This window comes from Podarcis liolepis, assembly GCF_965112155.1.
Source record: "Podarcis liolepis genome assembly, chromosome: 18".
Lineage (NCBI taxonomy): Eukaryota > Metazoa > Chordata > Lepidosauria > Squamata > Lacertidae > Podarcis > Podarcis liolepis.
In genome coordinates this window covers 6,819,475-6,844,301 of record NC_139572.1, presented here as the reverse complement: position 1 = coordinate 6,844,301, position 24,827 = coordinate 6,819,475, and the positions used below count along the sequence as shown (strand labels likewise).

Here is a 24,827-nt window from a genome sequence, read left to right as displayed (position 1 = left end):
CGGTTGGGGGGAAGATGGCTCCGGGATGGGGGTCCGCTCCGTCGAGGCCAGCCGGGGAGACGCGGACAGGGGTCTCCGAGGGCGCAATGACTCGGTCCCCGGGACCCCTTCTCCAAGCCGGCTGCAAGAGCAGCAGCAGGTCACCCCGGGGGCAGCTCGAGGGAGCGGCCCGGCTGGTAGCTGGCTTCCGATGGGGGGCAACGAGATTCAGGGGGACCCGGTCCCCGAGGAAGAGGGATCCCAGACGGCCCCCAGCGCCTCGACCAGGCACGACCCGCGGAACCCCTTCCAGCGGTGGAATAGCATCTTCTACGACGTCTACCCCGGCGCCAGGCAGCGCCCCTCGACGGCAAGCACCCCCAACCGGAGGCCGGGCTATGGGACCCGATTCTTTCATCATGGTGAGCTGGTTGGGGAGTATTGGGGGGTGATGGGGCATAGAGGACCGTTTAGTCCAGCAGGAATCTTTTGCTCAAAGTGGGACTCGAACTCAGGACCCTGAGGTTAAGTGTCTCAGGCTGACTATGGTTGTGGCGGGGGGGGGCACTGGTGTGGGGGGCAGAGAGGAGTGAGAGAGACCTGCTTTGCCCAAGGAAGTTCCCCAAAGGAATCTCCGGGTAGGGCTGGGAGATGCTGCCTGCCTGGGAAACTCTAGAGAGTTGCTCTAGATGCTGCCAGTCCATGCAGACAACACTAGGCTAAGTGGCCCAAAGTGCTGGCACAGCTGCCTGCACATCTGGAACCTGAGTTGATTGTACGTACGTGCCACTGTTGTTTTCTTATATTTATCACTTTTCTTTTTTAAGTAATATTTATTAACATATCATAAACAATCAAAAACTTCAAAGTTTAAACATAGAATACAAAAACCCAAAAAACTACAAAAATGAGAAAATACAAAACAAAACACATAGAGGTACACAATAGAGAACAGTTAACAGAATAACGAAAAAAGAAGAACACCAAAAAACAAAACAGAAAAAAGATTAGTATTTTCATATCTTATACTTCATTCACTAGTTTCTTGACCTCCTCACACCTCCCTTTTTGTATTCCAGTTCAGATATTTAGTTCAGCAAATCCTTACCCTCTATCATTTATCCTTACTCAACATCTTAACCTATAATACTTATATTTATCACTTTTCATTGCTTTATATAAAAAAAATTACAATTGTTTTAGATATAGATATATAACTGTTTTACATATACCATCATGTTGTAAACTGCTTTCGCATGTCAGTTTGTAAATCTTTAGGGAACTGGCTGTTTTTAATGAAATGGCTGGCGCTTTTCTTGTAATTATCTGATTTTCCATGTCACAGCCTTTCAGATATTTGTGGGTGTTATATATTGTTTGTAAGGATGGCCAACCCCCAAGAGAGTGGCCAGTGATCTACCCCCTTTTGGGGGGTTCAAAGTTGATGAACTTTTTTTTGGAAGGAGGAAGGCCCGTTTTTTGGGGTTCAGGGCAAAGTTGTTTAGCTTTTTTTAGGGGAGACAAAGTGGTTGAGTTCCTTTGGTTGGAGCCAATAATCTGCCAGTGATCTGCCACAGATGTCCAGTGATCTACCAGTAGATCACGATCTACCTGTTGGACATGCCTGGAAGGGACTGGTTTTAATGGTTGTAGCTTGCAGGATTTTCTCTTGTAGAGTAACACATACCATGGACAATACAGATTGATATAAAAGTTAGCGTATGGAAGAATATGCAGTTGTAAATGTTCAAAATGAGACTCCATGGAAGGGGAAGTCCCAAGATTTGGAGGAATCTCTGCATATGGATATAAAGGTAAAGGGACCCCTGACCATTAGGTCCAGTCGTGGCCGACTCTGGGGTTGCGGCGCTCATCTCGCTTTACTAGCCGAGGGAGCAGGCGTACAGCTTCCGGGTCATGTGGCCAGCATGACTGAGCCGCTTCTGGCGAACCAGAGCAGCGCACGGAAACGCTGTTTACCTTCCCGCCGGAGCGGTACCTATTTATCTACCTGCATTTTGAGGTGCTTTCGAACTGGTAGATTGGCAGGAGCAGGGACCGAGCAACGGGAGCTCACCCGTCGCTGGGATTCGAACCACCGACCTTCTGATCAGCAAGTCCTAGGCTCTGTGGTTTAACCCACAGAGCCACCCGCATGTGGATATATATTTGGATTATTATAACTTTGTATTTGTAAAGACAGATAAAAATGTTTGCAAGAAAAAAAGTTAATGGTTGTAGATGATAGATAGATAGATAGATAGATAGATAGATAGATAGATAGATAGATAGACAGACAGACAGACAGACAGTTCTTCATTGTTGTAACCTGCCCTGGGACATTATGGCAAAGGGCAATAAATCTAACTTGTTTAGATGGCTTCAAATTACAAGAAAGGAGACTAAAACACCAGGAACAACTTTATGGTGGTTAAGAGTTGTTTGGCAGTGGAACGGTCTCCCTCAGGTGGTTGTGGACTCCCCCTCCTTATAAGTTTTTAAGCAGCTTTCGCTGAGATTCCTGCACCTCCAGGGAAGTTTGCCTGGCACCATCATTATACACCTTTAGGCGCCAGGCAAAAACATTCCTTTTTAACCAGGACTTTGGTTGATCTTATTGACATCCAACACCCTTTTAGAATGTGGCTTTTGGAGGGTGGGGTTATTGGGTTACTGCTCTTTGTTTGATTTTATATGTTGTGGTCTTGTTGTAAACCGCCCTGAGACCTCTGGGTATAGGGCGTTGTATGTTGAAATTATTATTATTATTATTATTATTATTATTATTATTATTATTATTATTATTATTATTTTACTGCCAACACTCAACAGATCCCAAATCTGAGCTGCTTGCTCTGCTTAGGGGACGAATGAGTCTTCCTGACCCTTCCCGTGTTGTCTCCTCTCTCCTAGGGCTCCCGGATTTGATTCCCGATCCGTACTTCATCGAAGCAGGCACCTACATCCAACGGGTCCAGCTGTACGCCTTGAAATGCGCCGCGGAGGAGAATTGCCTAGCAAGGTAGAGAGGGACGTACCTTCGCATTTACGTCTCGGGTGCACGCAGTGCATGAATGAATGAATTTATTAATACGGTCACAGACCAGCATCAACACACACAATATCACAGATCATAAAAAAATATCAAAAATACAGAGGACAATATGAATATAACAAGGATTTAAATATAAAAAATTAAAATTAATTATTAGTGTGCTCCCTGTAGTTAACATTTAGGGGTTTGGTCATTATGGGATACCACTTGCTTCCTGCGATTAATTGCAGACGCACAGAATTTGGCTACATTTAATGTAGTCTTGGGATTCTTGTCCTCTAGCAGTAGTTTTAAACTATGGTGTTCCGATTCTTTCCTGGACTTTTGCAAAACAGGTGTAATAAAAGTCAAACGTATATCCTCATAAAGACGACAACGTAATAGTACATGTGAAGCAGTTTCAACTTCCAACGAGCCACAAGGGCAGACCCGTGCTGTGTATGGTTTAACCTCAAATCTGCCCTGCATGGTGCAATTATTATTATTTTTCATAAACGGGCAAAGAACCATTGCAAGAGGGGGGGTTGTTTGCAAGGGATATAGCACACAGTGGCGTAGCGTGGGGGGTGCAGGGGGGGCCGGCCGCACCGGGCGCAACATCTGGGGGTTAGGGTTAGGGGGCGCAAATTACTTGCCTTGCCCCGGGTGCTGACAACCCACGCTACGCCACTAATAGCACAATAGGGCCTTCTCCTCTCATGGTGCAATCCAGACCAGGAAAGCCAGTGTCTGTTTTCATCTTGCGGGTTTACGATTCCTTGCGCGTTGTTTTCCCCAGTGGAATTCCCTCAGAAGGTGGAAGATTTTCCATCCTTGGAGGGGGTTTTTAGCAGAGGCTATCTGGCCATCTGGTCAACGGGACGCGGGTGGCGCTGTGGGTTAAACCACAGAGCCTTGGGCTTGCCGATCAGAAGGTCGGCGGTTCGAATCCCCATGACGGGGTGAGCTCCCGTTGCTCGGTCCCTGCTCCTGCCAACCTAGCAGTTCAAAAGCACGTCAAAATGCAAGTAGATAAATAGGTACCACTCTGGTGGGAAGGTAAACGGCATTTCCGTGCGCTGCTCTGGTTGGCCAGAAGCAGCTTAGTCATGCTGGCCACATGACCCGGAAGCTGTATGCCGGCTCCCTCGGCCAATAAAGCGAGATGAGTGCCGCAACCCCAGAGTCGTCCACGACTGGACCTAATGGTCAGGGGTCCTTTACCTTTATCTGGCCATCTGCAACTGATGCTTCAGTTGAGATGACATCATTTCAGGAGGTTGGGTCCTCAAGGTCCCAACCAACTCTATAATTCTATGATTTTTATTTTAGTTCCCTAGTTGTTTTGAGTTGAGTCACTGTCCAAACTCAAGTGGACTTCATCCTCCTTGAGGGCAAAGTTGTCCAAAGTGTGTTCAACACAATTTTCACAGGGGTATGATGACCGCCTCTTGCCATACGAACCTACCCCAGAGCTGTCAACTTTTCCCTTTTCTTGCGAGGAATCCTATTCGGAATAAGGGAATTTCCCTTTAAAAAAGGGAAACGTTGACAGCTATGACCTACCCAGATCCTGAGATCATCTTCTGCGGCCCTTCTTCGTGTGTCTCCTCCTCAAGAGGTCCGGAGGGTGGCAACACGAGAACGGGGCCTTCTCTGCAGTGGCTCCCCGTCTGTGGAATGCTCTCCCCAGGGAAGTTCGCCTGGTGCCTTCATTAGACACCTTTCAACTAAGCCAGGCAAAAACATTCCTTTTAACCAGGCCTTTGGTTTTTGATTGACATCATTTTAAAATGTGAGGTTTTAGGTTGTTGTTGTTTTATTTTGATTGAATATTTTGTGGGTTTATATTTTGATTTTGTTCTGTGAAGCGCCCTGAGACATCCAGGTATAGGGTGGTATATAAATTCAATTATTAATAATAATACAGTGGTACTTCTGGTTACGTACTTAATTCGTTCCAGAGGTCCGTTCTTAACCTGAAACTGTTCTTAACCTGAAGCACCACTTTAGCTAATGAGGCCTCCCGCTGCCGCCACGTGATTTCTGTTCTCATCCTGAAGCAACGTTCTTAACCCAAGGTACTATTTCTGGGTTAGTGGAGTCTGTAACCTGAAGCGTCTGTAAGCCGAGGTACCACTGTAATAAGAAAGGTCCTTAGTAGTCCTGGAAGAAGCAGAAGATTGGATAACTGGCTTCACACTTTACATAATTAGCAAAGGATTGGCTCCAGGCGCACTGGCCCAGGGATGCCAGGATTTAACAATGGCTCGTGCAATCCCAGTTCCCCACCATCAGCTTGTTTCTGGGGGTGTAAAGGTAAAGGGACCCCTGACCATTAGGTCCAGTCGTGGCCAACTCTGGGGTTGCGGCACTCATCTCGCTTTATTGGCCGAGGGAGCCGGCGTACAGCTTCCGGGTCATGTGGCCAGCATGACTAAGCCGCTTCTGGCAAACCAGAGCAGCACACGGAAATGCCATTTACCTTCCCGCTGGAGTGGTACCTATTTATCTACGTGCACTTTGACGTGCTTTCAAACTGCTAGGTTGGCAGGAGCAGGGACCGAACAACGGGAGCTCACCCGTCATTGCGGGCATTCGAACCGCCGCTGCAGGTCTGTTCTGTTGCAGTTGGGCAAGAAAGGCAGCGTGAGGGTTAAGGCGCCTGTAGCCATTGGGCAGTACCCTGGAACATCAAACAGTCCTTTTCTGCTTATTGATTCTAGCTGGAAAAATGCAAAAAAAAAAAAAAATTGGTGGGGAGGGGAGGGTAGAATGAAATGACTCCGTTTCCTGTAAACACCCAAACAAACATAGCTGTTCTCCCAGGACAGGGGATGCCAAAGGGTCAAGCCTTTGCTTGTTTGCTCACTCAGTCCATGAATGGCCTCTTCTTTCCCTCCTCACCTTCCCTCGCCCTCCCAAACAGACTCCAAAAATAACCCTCTTTAGAGCTCTCGAAGCTTTGTTATGCTAGCGCAAGAATACTGCCCCTGCCAGCTGTGGAGAATTCCCAACCAGTGGAAAAGTTTCTAGTCTGGCATCCGAACTTCTGTCTGCATCGGGGAAGGGCGTAGCTCAGAAGGAGAGCATCTCCCTTGCATATAAAAGGTCTAGCTGCCGGCCAGAGTTGACAGCACTGACCTAGATGGACCACTAGCACCAGGATAGCTCAGTGGGTTAGAGCAGGCATAGGCAAACTCGGCCCTCCAGATTTTTTGGGGACTCCAACTCCCATCATCCCTGACCCCTGGTCCTGTTAGCTAGGGATGATGGGAGTTGTAGTCCCAAAACATCTGGAGGGCCGAGTTTGCCTATGCCTGGGTTAGATAACGCCATGGTTGCAGGTTCAATCCCCGTATGGGCAACTCTGGCTATGGGGTTAGACCAGGTGATTCTCTGGGTCCCTTCCCACTCACCTTTGCACCTGCCTTGCCGGGGGGGGGGGGCATTTGCAGGCCTAACTGGGGCCAGAGGGCTGCCTTTACCTTCTGGGAGGCCACATGCTTGTGGGGGGCGGGGCCTGTGGCAAAAATGGGTGGGGCAACAAATGCAAATTTCACATCTGTACAGTAGGACGATCGCTAGGCGAACTCCTTGCCCGTCTCGCTATCCTGGAGCCGGAAAAGAAGTGGCTTAGAGTTCGTGGACACACCCCAGCCAGCAAAAACTAGGTCCCTTTACCTTTTAAAGGTGCCAATTGGACTTGAGGGGTTTCTTTAAGTACAGTGGTGCCTCGCAAGACAAAAAGAATCCGTTCTGTGATTCTCTTCATCTAGCGGTTTTTTCGTCTTGCGAAGCAAGCCCATTGACGGATTAGCGGATTAGCGCTATTAGCAGCTTTTAGCGGCTTATCTGCTGATTGGATCAGCTGATAAGTGGCTTAGCGGCTTAGAAAAAGGGGGGAAAGGGAAAAAAACCAGCAGGAACTCGCAAGACATTGTCGTCTTGCGAAGCAAGCCCATAGGAGATTCGTTTTGCGAAGCACCTCCAAAACGGAAAACTCTTTCGTCTAGCGAGTTTTCCGTCTTGCGAGGCATTTGTCTTGCGGGGCACCACTGTATTTAGCCCTCAGAATTTCATCTAACTTACAGTGCAACATATAACGAACGGTGATCTCAGCCGACTGATATCCGCAGACACGGAAGCGCAGTTCTCCGGAGATGTTTTTAATATCGCTCTTCCAGGAAGTTGACTTTCATTGTCTTCACTTCCGGTCAGTACCTGTTTCAGCAGCTCCTTGCCCAAATCCCGTAAGACTTGGGTTCTGCTTTTGGAGGGGACAACAACCCCCAAAGAGGCAACTGTTGGGACAGGATAAAAGGTAAAGGTAAAAGGACCCCTGACCATTAGGTCCAGTTGTGGCCGACTCTGGGGTTGCGGCGCTCATCTCACTTTACAGGCCGAGGGAGCCGGCGTACAGCTTCTGGGTCATGGGGCCAGCATGACTAAGCCACTTCTGGCGAACCAGAGCAGCGCACGGAAATGCCGTTTAGCTTCCCGCCGGAGTGGTACCTATTTATCTACTTGCACTTTGACGTGCTTTCGAACTGCTAGGTGGGCAGGAGCAGGGACCGAGCAATGGGAGCTCATCCCGTCGCAGGGATTCGAACCGCCGACCTTCTGATCAGCAAGTCCTAGGCTCTGTGGTTTAACATATTTTGGGGCCCGGTTTGAGTGACTGCAGAGTCAGGTTTGGGTAACCTGTTCCTTCCATTTTATATGTTAAGTCTGAAAGCTGCACATATTCTGTCAGCTTAAATTGCATTCCTCTTTAGTCGGGACCTCGCTCGTTTTCCATTTTGGGGCTAACAAAACACGGGCCACAGTAGTGGCATACATAAATAACCTTTTTTATTTCTGATCGGCAAGTCCTAGGCTCTGTGGTTTAACCCACAGCGCCACCCGCGTCCCTTGAATCCTTGTTGGGACAGGATACTGGCATCTAACTTGGCTCCTCCATCATCCATGGCCTCTTCTCTGGGCATGTTTAGCCTGGAGAAGAGGAGGTTAAGGGGTGATATGATAGCCATGTTCAAATATATAAAAGGATGTCACATAGAGGAGGGAGAAAGGTTGTTTTCTGCTGCTCCAGAGAAGCGGACACGGAGCAATGGATCCAAACTACAAGAAAGAAGATTCCACCTAAACATTAGGAAGAACTTCCTGACAGTAAGAGCTGTTGGACAGTGGAATTTGCTGCCAAGGAGTGTGGTGGAGTCTCCTTCTTTGGAGGTCTTTAAGCAGAGCCTTGACAACCATATGTCAGGAGTGCTCTGATGGTGTTTCCTGCTTGGCAGGGGGTTGGACTCGATGGCCCTTGTGGTCTCTTCCAACTCTATGATTCTATGATTCTCCCTCTCTTTCCTGCAGATCTGCCTACCAGCCAGGGCTGAGCAACATCAGCTACCGGGTCCTCCTTCGCTTCCCGCAGAGGGTGAAGAACCAAGGCACGGCCGACTTCCTCCCGGTCAAACCATACCACGCTTGGGAGTGGCACAGCTGCCACAAGTGAGTAAGCCAAGCCAAGCCAAGGTGGTCAGCTGGGGCCGAACTCTCTCTTCTGCATTTCTGTCCCCAGTAGATATCCAAAAGGGATGTTGAAATGTAGGACCTCAACAGCTGTCCCCACTCAAGTTTCCCAGGGAGTGCATGCATTGTGGTAGCATAGTCAAGACCGCATTTTACCAGCTTCTTTACAAGAATATCATGGGGCACCTTGTCAAATGCCTTGCTGAAATCAAGGTAGGCTACATCCACTGCGTTCCCTTCATCTACCAGGCTTGTAATTCTTGTAATGGTCAAAGGCCTGGAAACGATGCCTTATGAGGAACGGCTAAGGGAGCTGGGTATGTTTAGCCTGGAGAAGAGGAGGTTAAGGGGTGATATGATAGCCATGTTCAAATATATACATAAAAGGATGTCACATGGAGGAGGGAGAAAGGTTGTTTTCTGCTGCTCCAGAAAAGCGGACACGGAGCAATGGATCCAAACTACAAGAAAGAAGATTCCACCTAAACATTAGGAAGAACTTCCTGACAGTAAGAGCTGTTTGACAGTGGAATTTGCTGCCAAGGAGTGTGGTGGAGTCTCCTCTTTTGGAGGTCTTTAAGCAGAGGCTTGACAACCATATGTCAGGAGTGCTCTGATGGTGTTTCCTGCTTGGCAGGGGGTTGGACTCGATGGCCCTTGTGGTCTCTTCCAACTCTATGATTCTATGATTCTATGCCCTCCATGTAGGATGCAACATAAGCAGTCAAGCACAACACTTCCTGTTTGTCCAGAGTGGACACACAAGGGGATGTTGGTCCACTTCCTGGTGACTTCCTGTCACACCTGGTCTGGAGCATCCTCCCCCTGCATGTGACCAGGTAGATGGGTGTGACCCTGGGAGACCCCATAAAAGGGCTGGTCCCTCCTCCTCCTGGTTCCTCCTCCTCCTGGTTCCTCTTCCTCCTCCTGGTTCCTCTTCCTCCTCCTGGTTCCTCCTGCTGGTTGTTGTTCCTCCTCCTGGTTGTTCCTCCTCCTCCTCCTCCTCTTCCTCTTCCTCTTCCTCTTCTTCACTTTATTCCATCTTGATGTTCTTTTGCTGTCTGCCGGCTCTCAGCCAGCAGCACATGGGCTCAGTCCCCCTATGGGATGAACCCACTCTCTCTTCTGTAGCTACAAGCTAAAGCCTGCCTTCAGGATCATACTGCAAACTGAATGTAAGTAAACTTCTTATTACTTTTCAGAGAGGACTGTTGTGTCTTTATTCTTTTTAAGATGGAACAAAGGGGATTTACCAGGAACAAATCCAATTTGGACAAGCCAGACTGGATTGCTTAATTTAAGAGATTCTAACGAATCTACCAACTAGTTTCCTGCAATATACAGGGGAATGTACTCTGCTACCAGCTCACTAGTGTGAGTGAGGAAGGATAATATTTAATCAATATATTCTGTCCTGATATCCACGAAATTCCCATACTCCAAGTGTCCCGATTTTCCAGAAATGCTCGTAAGAACATTGGCAGAATTATTGTAATAACCTGCAGTTTTATATGGTTGGAGTAGACGAATAAATGAGCAAAATAAGTTAATTTAGAATATGCATTCAGGTACGTAGCCGTGTTGGTCTGACGCAGTCGAAATAAATTTTAAAATGAAAAAAATTTGTCCAGTAGCACCTTGTTGTTGTTGTTGTTTAGTCGATTAGTTGTGTCCGACTCTTTGTGACCCCCTGGACCAGAGCACGCCAGGCACTCCTGTCTTCCACTGCCTCCCACAGTTTGGTCAAACTCATGCTGGTAGCTTCAAGAACAGTGTCCCACCATCTCGTCCTGGGTCGTCCACTTCTCCTTGTGCCCTCCATCTTTCCCAACATCAGGGTCTTTTCTAGGGAGTCTTCTCTTCTCATGAGGTGGCCAAAGTCTTGGAGCCTCAGCTTCAGGATCTGTCCTTCCAGTGAGCGCTCAGGGCTGATTTCCTTCAGAATGGAGAGGTTTGATCTTCTTGCAGTCCATGGGACTCTCAAGAGTCTCCTCCAGCACCAGAATTCAAAAGCATCCGTTCTTCGGCGATCAGCCTTCTTTATGGTCCAGCTCTCACTTCCATACATAACTACTGGGAAAACCATGGCTTTAACTATACAGACCTTTGTTGGCAAGGTGATGTCTCTACTTTTTAGGATGCTGTCTAGGTTTGTCATTACTTCCTTAGAGACCAACTAATATGTAGAAGATGTTTAAAACAAATTTAAGGAACCGCAGAAAGAGGGGGAAGGAAGTCAAGTTTCGAAATGTTCAAATGATTGTAAAATCAGTGAAATGAATAAACCTGAAAAGTATTTTTAAAAATTTAAAACAAAAAACAAGAGTGTGGAAAAAGCTTTCCTCTATCACTGCAGATTAAAAATAATGTTAATAAGGAAACCTGGACCAGTGGCGTAGCGTGGGGGGTGCAGGGGGGGCCGGCCGCACCGGGCGCAACATCTGGGGGGGGCGCTCGCACTTGCAGCTCTCTGCCCCTACCTGGCTCACTCACTCTCTCTCACTGCAGTGCTGGCTGTGCGAATCTGATCCGAGCCGCCGGGTCGCCGCCCACTGTGGAGGGGAGGGGGTGCCAGGCGTGCGGTGCGGAGAGAGAGCGAGGGACTATCTGGGGGAGGGACAGTGCAGCGGCCGCCCAGCGCAGCGCTGAGCGCGGGAGAGAACCACACCAGACCAGACCAGGCAGCAGCAAGAAGAAGCTGGCAGCGGCGGCAGGTTAGGGGTTAGGGGGCGCAAATTACTTGCCTTGCCCCGGGTTAGGGGGCGCAAATTACTTGCCTTGCCCCAGGTGCTGACAACCCACGCTACGCCACTGACCTGGACCTTTGTCTTTTAGCCACTATCACAGCATGGAAGCCTTTAGTAACTATGACCTGCTGGACGCCGTCACCCACAAGAAGGTGGCAGAAGGACACAAGGCCAGCTTCTGCCTGGAGGATACGACGTGCGACGCGGGAGTCCGGCGACGATACGCTTGCACGGCTCACACTCAGGTGAGGGGAGAAGAGACGCAGGGACAGCAGAGTTCCCCCCCCCCATTTTTACCAGCCTCTGCCTTTGTTCTGCAGGGGACACTGCATACCTTTCCCTGCCAGTTCCCCTCTTGATCCGCAAACAGGGCACTTTTCTCCTTGCCAGTCTTGGTGCTGACCTTGAAAGGCCTAAACAGCTTCAGTCCACTATATATGAAGGAGTGTCTCCACCCCCATCGTTCTGCCCGGACACTGAGGTCCAGCTCCGAGGGCCTTCTGGCGGTTCCCTCACTGCGAGAAGTGAAGCTACAGGGAACCAAGCAGAGGGCCTTCTCAGTAGTGGCACCCGCCCTGTGGAACGCCCTCCCGTCAGATGTCAAAGAGAAAAACAACTACCAGACTTTTAGAAGACATCTGAAGGCAGCCCTGTTTAGGGAAGCTTTTAATGTTTAACAGACTACTGTGTTTTAATACTTTGTTGGAAGCCGCCTGGAGTGGCTGGGGAAACCCAGCCAGATGGGCAGGGTATAAATAATAAATTTATTATTATTATTATTATTATTATTAGCCACTTAAATCAAAGCTGGCAATCAAAGCTAAAGCTATGCTATATTAGAAACTCCAGGGCAAGGCAGCAATATTTTATTTATCACAGGTTTTTATGGCCATTTCCACCTTGAGCTCATGGGGGGGGGGTATGAATGTGATAAATAACATAAACTTTAGTGGCAGCTCTTAAAATTACAGAGACAGAAGGAGCCAGCCGGCCTCATAGAGAGGGGTGCTAGTTGGAGAAGGCTGTACAAACCATGTTCAGAGAAGTATTCTGTCCGAAAGAAATACTCAGAGCGATATGATGTTGTCTTCCATTCAGGGTCTGGGTCCTGGCTGCTACGACACATACGATGCCCACATTGACTGCCAGTGGATCGACATTACAGACGTCCCCCCTGGGAATTATATTCTCAAGGTATGGTTGGCTGCAAACCTCAAACTGGCAGGGAAATGGGCGTGGGCATGAGGAGTCATCCGGAGTCATAACGGACGTGGGTGGCGCTGTGGTCTAAACCACTGAGCCTCTTGGGCTTGCTGATCGGAAGGTCGGTGGTTCGAATCTCCACAATGGAGTGAGCTCCCGTTGCTCAGTCCCTGCTCCTGCCAACCTAGCAGTTAGAAAGCACGCCTGTGCAAGTAGATAAATAGGTACCACTCCGGCGGGAAGGTTAACAGCTTTTCTGTGCATTGCTCTGGTTTGCCAGAAGCAGCTTAGTCCTACTGGCCACATGACCTGGAAGCTGTACGCCGGCTCCCTCGGTCAATAAAGCGAGATGAGCACTGCAACCCCAGAGTCGTCTGCGACTGGACCAAACGGTCAGGGGTCCTTTACCTTTTAAGGAGGATAAAGCTCTCAACAGAAACCACAGGAGAGAAGGACGTGGCTCTTGTGCAGGGGGAGGCAACCTAAGGCCCGTGGGCCGGATGTGGCCCAATCGCCTTCTCAGTCTCACAGGTTCATGCAGTTAATGATAATAATAATAGATGGGATGCGGGTGGTGCTGTGGTCTAAACCACTGAGCCTCTTGGGCTTGCCAATCAGAAGGTCAGCGGTTTGAATCCCTGCGACGGGGTGAGCTCATGTTACTCTATCCCAGCTCCTGCCAACCTAGTACTTCGAAAGCATGCCAGTGCAAGTAGATAAATAGGTAACACTGTGGCGGGAAGGTAAACGACGTTTCCGTGCACTCTGGTTTCCGTCACGGTGTCCCATTGCGCCAGAAGCGGTTTAGTCCTGCTGGCCACATGACTCAGAAAGATGTCTGTTGACAAATGCCGACTCCCTCGGCCTGAAAGCGAGATGAGCGCCACAACCCCATAGTCGCCTTTGACTGGACTTAAGCATCCTTTACCTTTATTTTATATTTGAGAGCCATATGTGGTGGAATTGCAGTAAAGTGAAAGGCTTCTGGGAATTAATTTACAATGAGCTTTAAAAAAATGTTTAAGTATACTTTTTTTAAAAAAAACCGAAGCCTTTCTACTGGGACGAGTTGGAAAAGATGTTAAAAAGAAAGATAAAAATCTATTCCTGTATGCCACGACAGCAGCAAGGACTATGTTGGCCAAGAATTGGAAAACAGAAGTAATACCAACTATTACTGAATGGCAGGTCAAAATGATTAATTATGCGGAATAGGCTAGACTATCAGGGAGAATAAAAGATCAGGATGAAAAAAAGTTTTATGAAAATTGGAGTAAATATTTGGATTATATAAGAGATAACTGTAAATCTTTAAAGACACTGGCAGGATTTGATTAACTTCAACAGCTTATGATCAAATAGATAAATGTATAAAATACGTGACATAATGAAATGATATGATACTTACCGAAGGGGAGGAAGGAAGTCCAAAGCTCAATGGAGCTAATGTTATGTATGAGATGTATTAATACAATGAATGTATTGGAATGTATGTTTGATGAAAACTGATAAAAATTTAAGTTGGAAAATATATATATATTTGAGAGCCTAGAATTCTTGTAACAAGACTTTCCTGGTGAAGAAGAAGAGGAAGAACAATCCTTAGATTATGATTAGAGCTTGCAACAGTTGAAGCTGGTCAGTTAAGGACACCACCTGATTTTAGGAGTGGAAACAGTGGGGTGGAACTTGACTGTATTGTTCTTATCCCATTTTCAAGGTGACCGTTAATCCGGACTTCTTGGTGCCTGAGTCAGACTTCACAAACAATGCTGCCAGGTGTGATGTAATATACACAGGGACGCATGCCACCGCAAGGAACTGCAAGATCACCAGGTACCGTGAGGGAAGAGTGATTTGTAGCACTCGACGGGGGCCCCTAGAGTCATCTAGTCCAACCCCCGTTCAGAGCAGGGACAGTTTCCCTGACTCCGTTAGGTGAAAAGAGAGGCCTGTAATGATGTCGTCAGCACATCGTAAAGAGCATTTTTCTCTCCAGGCAGCCATGTCTTTCCGCAATGTTGTTGTTTAGTCGTGTCCGCCTCTTCGTGACTCCATGGACCAGAGCACGCCAGGCACTCCTGTCTTCCACTGCCTCCCGCAGTTGGGTCAAACTCATGCTGGTAGCTTCAAGAACACTGTCCCACCATCTGGTCCTCTGTCGTCCCCTTCTCCTTGTGCTGAACATCTTTCTGAACATTAGGGTCTTTTCCAGGGAGTCTTCTCTTCTCATGAGGTGGCCAAAGTATTGGAGCCTCAGCTTCACGATCTGTCCTTCCAGTGAGCACTCAGGGCTGATTTCCTTCAGAGTGGAGAGGTTTGATCTTCTCGCAGTCCATGGGACTCTCAAGAGTCTCCTCCAGCACCATAAGTCAAAAGCATCCATTCTTTGGTGATCAGCCTTCTTTATGGTCCAGCTCTCACTTCCATACATCACTACTGGGAATACCATGGCACAAGGAGAAGGGGACGACAGAGGACGAGGTGGTTGGACAGTGTTTCCTGAAGCTACCAGCATGAGTTTGACCAAACTGCGGGAGGCAGTGGAAGACAGGAGTGCCTGGCGTGCTCTGGTCCAGGGGGTCACGAAGAGGCGGACACGACTAAACGTCTAAACAACAACAGCAAATGGTTGAAACAAAGTAATAGATGCTATCCTGTGGGCTAAGCGGTAAAAAAAATTTAGGCGTTCATGTAGGACAGTGATCCTGGATAATCTAACTGTTTCGCTGGAATCTTCTTCAGCACAATCCATAGATTAGAAAAATGAACAAGAAGCAGTGGTCATGACGAAGATTCCAGCAAAACATTCAGATTATCCGGAATCACTGTCCTACATTGTTATTCACTTACTCCTTCAGCACCATGAAAGTTTTACCACTTAGCCCACAGGAAAGCATCTATTACTTTGCTTCAAAATTTGTACTAAATCATGTATATTATGCAATAAGAATTGCAGTGCTATCTAGTATACTGGTCTTCGTGTTGCTTCTATTGTTTGTTAAGTCTTTCCACAAGGCACAGAGGTATAATACCTGCGTACAGTTCAGGGCCTCAGCTATTTCTTTCCTTTCCCACCCTCTGCAGCAACTAAACGGCGACCCGATCGCAGTGGAGCAAGACGGCTTCGTACCCCATTTCCCTCGAATGCTTCAAACCATCTCTGCAACCCCACTGGACCGAAGGAGACTCTGTGGCTCGAGACGCATTTTAAAATCTGCCCAGCCCTCGCTTCCTATCCTGTCCCAGCTGCTGCCAGTATTAAGTTTTATGCATTCGCTTTTAGGGAGACTGCTGATATATTGACGCTAGCCTAGGACTTGCCGATCAGAAGGTCGGCAGTTCGAATCCCCGCAACGGGGTGAGCTCCCATTGCTCGGTCCCTGCTCCTGCCAACCTAGCAGTTCGAAAGTATGTCAAAGTGCAAGTAGATAAATAGGTACCGCTCCGGCGGGAAGGTAAACAGCATTTCCGTGCGCTGCTCTGGTTCGCCAGAAGCGGCTTAGTCCTGCTGGCCACATGACCCGGAAGCTGTACGCCGGCTCCCTCGGCCAATAAAGCGAGATGAGCGCCGCAACCCCAGAGTCGGCCACGACTGGACCTAATGGTCAGAGGTCCCGTTACCTTTACCTTACCCTTACCCAGAGAGAGAGTATAGAAGAGGAGGGGGCTGCCTGAACCCACGCACCTCCCCTTTCCCAAGGCAGAGAAAGCCCACATTCCACAGAATGGTACCAAATGATAAAGAAATTTGCACTAGGTCATTTTCTAGGTCCCAGCTCTACAGTTCTGCGGCTCGTAAGAAAACCTCCGAGAAAAACCACCAGCATCCTCCAGGGGTCAGCAAACTTTTTCAGCAGGGGGCCAAACTATATTTTGGGGGGGAAATGAACGAATTCCTATGCCCCACAAATAACCCAGAGATGCATTTTAAATAAAAGGACACATTCTACTAATGTAAAAACACACTGATTCCCGGACCATCTGCAGGCCAGATTGAGAAGGCGATTGGGCCGGATCCGGCCCCTGGGCCTTAGTTTGCCTACCCATGAATTCTAAGCCTTTCCCTGCCATAAATATGAGGTGCTTGTGTTATTTCAATGGTGCAGCAGGATTGAAGCCAGCATAGAGAGTGCAGCAGCCATGTGCCCCAAATAAGTAAAGCTGCAACTGCCACGCCACCAGCCATGATGGGATGGAATTAGAAACCACGCAATAGGCACATCTCAGAGCCACATCCGAACGGAAACACAGCACTCCTTCGAAAGCCGCGCTCCTCTGAGCTTTGTGCCGCGGCCTTCCAAGCAAACGATACGTACAAAAATTTACCCGTTCGGAAGAAATGTGCATCGATTAGGCGAGGCGGCGTACAAAGATGTATCCGGAGAAATTGTCACTCAAAAGTTTTCACATTCCCATGAGGACTTTTGTTTGTTTTCCCCTTCAGTGAAAATTGCAGCAGAAATGTGGAGGACTGGTTTTAAGACTGGAAAATTTAGAAACCTAAGAGAACCAAAACTGACCAATTCATTCATCCCTAGTGCCAAATGGTCCTTTGGCCCAGCAGAAGGAAAACCTCACATTTTCCCAGCTCTCCTTCATCCCTCCTTTATCCAGCTTCACAACACTCTTTCCTTTTTCGCCTCTCCCCCTGGCAAAACGCAAATGTTAAGCTTGACGCAAAGGGGGAGGGCACTGTCCATGGGGGGCTTCTGTGCAAAGTGTATTGATGGTGCTTTAATACTTAAAAACAACAACTAGGGGCTGCTCTGTAGCCAACCCCTCTGACCTTCCCGTTAATCCCGCTAGAGCTTCGCCTTACTACCCCACGCAACTACAAAACTCGCTTTTCCCCTCCCCAGCCCTATCCCAGAACAGTGGCAGACTTTGGACTTTCAAATTTCAGTAGACGCACCCAAAAAGTGAAAACCCAGACATGAGGGTTGTTGTGCTTTTTTTTTTCTTTTGCAAAATCTCAACAAAATTGGAAGTTTTTGAGCTACTTTTAAGCAGATTCGCCAAGATCTAGACTGCCGTATTCCCGCGCTGCCCAACCAGCCAAGTCTCAAGGGGGTTACTTGCCTGAAGGCAGAGTCCGTCTCCAGTCCAGTCCTTAGGTCAGAAGTATCTTAGTTCATGTAGTCAGTTGTTCCGGGGGTCCAGAAAGCCGGGGGTCCAAGGTCGCAAGAAGCAAGAAGCACCAAGGTCCGGCGAGGAACGACGAATGTTGTTTCCAGCAACTGAGTGAAGCTGGAAACCCTGCTTAAGAAATTTGGAGCCAGCTGTTTCACATCAGGAGCAAGAAGGCTGATTGGCAGCAGGTGGAGTCACTCTGCCTTCTGCCCCTTCAGGCTGCTGTTCAACAGGTGAAGCTGACTCCTGGCAGCCCTGGTTGTACGTCAACAGTGTGAGCAAACACTCGCCTAAATCTGCCTCTGCTCTGAAACCACATCTATTTTTCAGCTCCCATTTCCACCCCTTGTTTTGCCTTCGCTGCCCTGTCTATGCTTCCTCCTTGGGCGCAATGCCCCCTTGCACACAACCCCCCCCCCCGGGCCACCTCTTGCATCGCCCTCCACCCACACGTTGCAACTGCTAAGCACCCTCTCACCTTCTTCCCAGTTATGGCCAGGGACTGGCTGGGTGATGAGTGATGGGAGGTACCAGTTGGGGAACCCCCAGGGGAAACCCCAGAGGAGGAGGAGGAAGGCTCAGAGCCCAGGGGGTTGGTGGTGGGGCACCGAGGAGAGGTCAGAGGGGAAAGACAGGGCGGAGGGATTGGATGCTGAAGGGGCAACAGGATCGAGTGAGCAGGGAGATTCGGTGATAGGGAGCAGTTCAGACTCGGAGACTGAAGTGGAGGGGAGCGGGGAGGGGCAGAGGAATCCCAGGAGGTTCTCTCTCCTACTGCAACAAGCTTTCCTCTCTTCCCCTGCCCGCCCCCCCGTCTCCAAGGACACACGGGCTGATGCGTAGAGGCAAACGGAGAGTAGAAGGCCCCAATGCATTTGGAGGCTGCTTGGGAGACATCTGGCAGTGGAGTCGTCTTAATGGAGGTAGAAGGAGGAGACCGCCGTTTCCTGGTGTCAGGATGCTGCCAGCAGCTCGCGGCTGGTTGCTCAGGAATTATAAAGACAAGGAAAAGTTTCTTGCCATCCTTTTTTATTTCAATCTTTCCAGAGAGAGGCTATAGAACCCAGCCTCTTGGATAATGGCGTTGTCCCGCATGAATCTCCCCCACCTGTCTTTCCCACTTCCTCATTCGTCACTTCTACGGGTGCTGCTACGTGCCCTCTGTCTTTGAGCTCTTTGCTCTCCTACTTTCAAGGCTCGCCTGGTTCTGGGAGAGCTTTCTAATGCTTTCTAACGATCACGGCAGATGGTGAGAGCAGCCACAAAATTAAGAGATGCCTGCTTCTTGGGAGAAAAGCGGTGACAAACCTAGGCAGCATCTCAAAAAGCAGAGGCATCACCTTGTCGACAAAGATTCGTATAGTTAAAGCTATGGTTTTCCCAGTAGTGATGTATGGAAGTGAGAGCTGGACCATCAAGAAGGCTGATCGCCAAAGAATGGATGCTTTTGAATTATGGTGCTGGAGGAGACTCTTGAGAGTCCCATGGACTGCAAGAAGATCAAACCTCTCCATTCTGAAGGAAAACAGCCCTGAGTGCTCACTGGAAGGACAGATCCTGAAGCTGAGAATCCAAGACTTTGGCCACCTCATGAGAAGAGAGGACTCCCTGGAAAAGACCCTGATGTTGGGAAAGACTGAGGGCAAAAGAAGAAGGGGATTACAGAGGACGAGATGGTGGGACAGTGTTCTCGAAGCGACCAGCATGAATCTGACCAAACTGTGGGAGGCAGTGGAAGACAGGAGTGCCTGGCGTGCTCTGGTCCAGGGGGTCACGAAGAGTCGGACATGACTAATCAACTAAACCACAACAACAACAATAACAACATATCAGCTGAGTGTTGTTTTTCAGGCTCCCCCATGATTTCCCAGCTTTTCCCCTCGCTTGTCTCTGAGCTGCGACCTCCCTCAAACCCCCATTGTAAATCTATCCTTCTTCCTCTTCCTCCTCTCTGGAAGGGTCGGGATGGGGCAGGCGGTCTCCACCATTCCTCCTCTGCCCAGTCCCTGAAACCTGGCAACTGCCGTATAGCGGAAAGACCTGCTGGGAGTTTGCTGAGCTGTATGCTGTTTTCTTGAACAAAGAATCAGTTGCACTGACAGGCTCTGCTTCTTGCGTCTCAACCTGCATCTGAACCCAGCCTTGACAATTATGGAGCCATCGTCTGCACCTGTTCTTCAACCCCATTCCCATGCCAACTTGCTCTCTCCATTTTTGCAACAACAACAACAAAAAACAACCTTCGCACCCCATTTTCTCCTTGACCCCTCCTTGCTTTTCTCAACTCTCCCTTGAACCCAGATCACAACCCATTTCCTTTCCATTCCTTTCCCCCTCTCTTCTTGCACAGCCACAGTACTGTATCTTTAAGCTGAACAGACTTTAAAGAGCCTGGCTGCAGTGGCGTAGCGTGGGGGGTGCAGGGGGGGCCGGCCGCACCGGGCGCAACATCTGGGGGTTAGGGTTAGGGGGCGCAAATCCACGGGTTAGGGGGCGCAAATTACTTGCCTTGCCCCGGGTGCTGACAACCCATGCTACGCCACTGCCTGGCTGTCAGTTAGCTTGTTCTGTTAGAGAAGGTTAAGTTCATTGATGGATGTTGTACATAAATGGTGTTCGCTTGTTAATAAAATGTCTCTTCGAAATTGCTACACTCAATCTGAAACTTCATGTTGAAGACCACACGTGGTAATACTAGGAGTGATATACACTGTGGGAAAGTACCATGGGATAGTTGAGGGCTCCACATCCTTTATCTCTCTTACATAAGACAGCTGAGAAGTGGAAGAGGAAGAAGTTTAAAACAGACAATTTTTGTCCTTTCGGTGTTTCTCCCTTCTTGGTGCATTCAAACAAGAGCAGAGGGTTGAGTAAACCAGAGCAAACCCTTGGCCAATAAAGCGAGATGAGCGCCACAACCCCACGACTGGACCCAACAGTCAGGGGTCCCTTTACCTTTTACAGCCCAAAACCTCAGCCTGTCACCTGCTGTGTTCTGTACTAAGCTTGGATGCTACAACAATAGGCAGGTAGGATCGTAGAATGCCACAACTGATTGGCCTGCAGGAGATGACCAATCAGGCTCCAGGAGGGAAGCAGAATCAGCCAATCAGATGGAACTTATTGTGTAAATAATGAATATGAAAGCCTGAGGTTTGGAGCGGGGAATTCAATCACTGTTTTACAAGCTGCAATAAAGAGCATGAAATCACTGCAGGACTCTGAGTATATTTCATGCTGCCTCAGAGATCCCCCTTGGTGGTTAATAGGCCAGCCTCCCTGTGCCCTGGCTCGCACTCTTTTCATCAGCCAGGCATGATTGTGTTTGGTTACTGTCTGGAACGGCAGCCCACCACAACCCACAGCTTTTGCAGGTGAAGGTCTCCCAACCAAGAATGGTAAACATTTCCCTTTGGCTGCTCTTCTTCCCTCAGCCCACAGATCCACCCAAACCACAGTCATGGTGGAGAACAGGGCACTTGAACGTCCCCCAAACCTTCTCCTACACCCACCCGAGGGCCAAAACCACCGTTATGGCAGCCACAAATATGACATCTGCCCATCCCAGTGTCCCGGGCTGCAACACACCCCAGAAGCCCATCTTTTTGTGGTGTGGTGAGCATGCCAGTGGCACACCTGTCTGGACCACCAAAAGCTCACATAAGAACTGCATGTCGGACGGCAGGCATGGAATGTTTGCACATTTCCAGGGGCTGAGGTCACAGCTGCTTCTGCCCTAGAAACCTGGCCAGATGTGCATCTTTTAACTTAGGAAAGGATGGGCAAGCCAAGCATTTGGTTGTTTGGGGCTGGGGGCAAGAGAAGTAATTCCCTCTCATAATTAACTGTCTGTTAAGGGGACGCGGGTGGCGCTGTGGTCTAAACCACAGAGCCAAGGGCTTGCCAATCGGAAGGTTGGCAGTTCGAATCCCCACGACGGGGTGAGCTCCTGTTGCTCGGTCCCTGCTCCTGCCAACCTAGCAGTTCGAAAGCACGTCAAAGTGCAAGTAGATAAATAGGTACCACTCTGGCGGGAAGGTAAACGGCGTTTCCGTGCGCTGCTCTGGTTTATCACTTAGTCACGCTAGCCACATGACCTGGAAGCTGTACGCCGGCTCCCTTGGCCGGTAAAGCGAGATGAGCGCCGCAACCCCAGAGTCGTCCGTGACTGGACCTAACGGTCAGGGGTCCCTTTAGCTTTTTTTAAGAGAAGCAGTTGGGGGGGGGGGGAATTGGTAATGGAAAGGCAGAGGGAAGTCAAAGAATTCTGGAAATGCTAAATGATGAGATGGAAGATTTGTTTGAATTTAAATTTGTTATGTAAAACTTAATAAAAATATATTAAGAAGAAAAAGATCGGCCTTGCCTTTGGAACTCGGGTGCTCTCTTTTTCTAAGCCCAAAGGAGACCTCGCATCCATTTCTCTGCCCTGAAAGTGATCAATCTGCCACAAGAGAACAGAGGGGATTTTAGGGGCTGCCAAGTTTCTAGCACCATCATGAGAGACAAACCGGGACAAGAACTTGCAAAGGGGTGAAAACACACATAGTGACTATAGGCGAGACTTGAGATGGTGGTGCAACAAGGTGTGCCTTGCATCAGGCTTATGCACAGCTGCCGCTCTGGCCAGGGGCAAAACCTCTCCCACTGGATTCACGCCAAGGGCAGAGAACCATTGACGTACATTGCACAATTCTGTATTTTCCCCACAGGGAAACTGACGGCACAGAAACAATGTTAACGCATATGTGGCTGAGCATTCCACATTGCGTCCAGGTCAACGCCGGATTTATGCATAAGCTAAACAAGCTAGAGTTTAGGGCCCCAGTCTCTTGGGGACATCACAAATTTTTAAAGGAAAATAAAACTGGATGTACATTTCCAAAAAAGGGAAAGGTAAAGGTCCAGTCGTGGCCGATTCTGGGGTTGTGGCGCTCATCTCGCTTTACTGGCCGAGGGAGCCGGCGTACAGCTTCCGGGTGATGTGGCCAGCATGACTAAGCCGCTTCTGGCGAACCAGAGCAGCGCACGGAAACGCCGTTTACCTTCCCGCCGGAGCGGTACCTATTTATCTACTTGCACTTTGACGTGCTTTCGAACTGCTAGGTTGGCAGGAGCAGGGACCGAGCAACGGGAGCTCACCCCGTCGCAGGGATTTGAACCGCCAACCTTCTGATCAGCAAGCCCTTGGCTCTGTGGTTTAACCCACAGCGCCACCCACATCCCACATTTCCAAAATATAAGATAAAAAAGCAAATAAGATAAAATAAAACGTACATCAACAGTGCTGTGTTGTGTAGGCTCCCATTTGTTATGTGCGAATGGGTTTAGATACCTACAAGGTCCATAAATTACCATACAGCATATATTCAACACACAAAAACAGCGACAATTTGTTGTTGACAGAGGACAGCTGGACATATAAAGGGCCCCATTGCCCTCAGTAGCTCAGGGCCTCATCAAACCTAAATCGGGCCCTGATCCAGGGGTTTCGAATTGCTGGCCCAAGGCCTCACCTGAAATTTTTGCAACCACAGCTTTCTGCTATGACCATTATATGCCTGAGAAGTTGGCCTTTTCAGGTTTTTTTGTTTTGCTTTTCATCATTTTTTAAAAAAAATATTTAGTTTTTCAGATTTTAAAAATTGACAGACCATTATAAAACAGCCAACATAGAGAATTCTGAAGAATCTCATGAACTTCCCTCCTCCCCTCTGTGGGTCTATAAGGACCTTTGGCTCTCGAATCTTGTCTATTAATCCAAATCTATTAAATCTCCATTACACCCAAAATTTAACATTAAGCTACAAGTGTTATTCCAATCCTACTAATAGTTTTTAATTGTTTGCAATGGTTTTTAAGGTAAATTCTATATTTTCCCCACTCCTTATTTTTTTAAAAAAATTGGTCCTCCTGATTTCTGAGTCTTCCGGTCGTTTTTGCCAATTCGGTTAGGATTAAGGATACTGGAGTACTGTAAAGTCTTCAGGAAGAATACATGCACTGGCCAAAATATTGTACACAAATGCACTATATTACAGGACACATTTAAAGGCTCTGAGAACATTCAGATGCTGCTTTCTATAAGATCAGGCCAACTCAGTACTGTCCGTGCACCATGGGTAGGCAACCTAAGGCCCGGGGGCCGGATCCGGCCCAATCGCCTTCTAAATCTGGCCCACGGACAGTCCGGGAATCAGCGTGTTTTTCCATGAGCAGAATGTGTGTTTTGATTTAAAATGCATCTCTGGGTTATCTGTGGGGCATAGGAATTCGTTCATAATTCCCCCCCCAAAAAAAAATATAGTCCGGCCCCCCACAAGGTCTGAGGGACAGTGGAGCGGTCCCCTGCTGAAAAAGTTTGCTGATCCCTGGCCTACACTGACTGGCAGCAGCTCCCCAGGCTTTTAGGCAGGGAACTGGAGGTGAGGAGGACAGGATTGTCTCTGGAATCCTGTGAAAAGGATCTAGGAGTCTTGGTTGACCACAAACTTGACATGAGCCAACAGTGTGACGCGGCAGCTAAAAAAGCCAATGCAATTCTGGGCTGCATCAATAGGAGTATAGCATCTAGATCAAGGGAAGTAATAGTGGCACTGTATTCTGCTCTGGTCAGACCTCACCTGGAGTACTGTGTCCAGTTCTGGGCACCACAGTTCAAGAAGGACACTGACAAACTGGAACGTGTCCAGAGGAGGGCAACCAAAATGGTCAAAGGCCTGGAAACGATGCCTTATGAGGAACGGCTAAGGGAGCTGGAGAAGAGGAGGTTAAGGGGTGATATGATAGCCATGTTCAAATATATAAAAGGATGTCACATAGAGGAGGGAGAAAGGTTGTTTTCTGCTGCTCCAGAGAAGCGGACACGGAGCAATGGATCCAAACTACAAGAAAGAAGATTCCACCTAAACATTAGGAAGAACTTCCTGACAGTAAGAGCTGTTTGACAGTGGAATTTGCTGCCAAGGAGTGTGGTGGAGTCTCCTCCTTTGGAGGTCTTTAAGCAGAGGCTTGACAACCATATGTCAGGAGTGCTCTGATGGTGTTTCCTGCTTGGCAGGGGGTTGGACTCGATGGCCCTTGCGGTCTCTTCCAACTCTATGATTCTATGGAGGCTTCTCCCTGTTCAGAATATGCTCAAATACAGCTACTTTCTCCACTGAGAGGGCTCAGGATCCTCGCTGGAGATCTGGCATCCT

At 48.6% G+C, this 24,827-nt stretch overlaps 1 protein-coding gene and 1 long non-coding RNA gene across 2 annotated transcripts in view; both read left to right on the top strand.

Moving 5' to 3' along the window:
• LOC310697655 overlaps positions 1 to 24,827 on the top strand; it is a 147,591-nt gene that overhangs the window by 30,927 nt on the left and 91,837 nt on the right. The gene's annotated exons all lie outside the window — the stretch shown is intronic.
• Positions 171 to 20,273, top strand: LOC310697462 (protein-lysine 6-oxidase-like). Its single transcript, XM_083484147.1, has 8 exons — positions 171 to 401; positions 2,893 to 3,001; positions 8,387 to 8,524; positions 11,381 to 11,537; positions 12,391 to 12,486; positions 14,216 to 14,331; positions 15,583 to 20,028; positions 20,186 to 20,273. The coding sequence occupies exons 1-7, from the start codon at positions 191 to 193 to the stop codon at positions 15,587 to 15,589; spliced, it is 834 nt and encodes a 277-aa protein (XP_083340273.1). The 5' UTR covers positions 171 to 190; the 3' UTR covers positions 15,590 to 20,028; positions 20,186 to 20,273.

Bases quoted from the DNA above. Each gene is read 5' to 3' on its own strand.
- LOC310697462 (XM_083484147.1), top strand. From the start codon at position 191: ATGGGGGGCAACGAGATTCAGGGGGACCCGGTCCCCGAGGAAGAGGGA. The intron at 402-2,892 runs GTGAGCTGGTTG...CCTCTCTCCTAG, and splicing joins GACCCGATTCTTTCATCATG to GGCTCCCGGATTTGATTCCC. The intron at 8,525-11,380 runs GTGAGTAAGCCA...TTTGTCTTTTAG, and splicing joins GAGTGGCACAGCTGCCACAA to CCACTATCACAGCATGGAAG.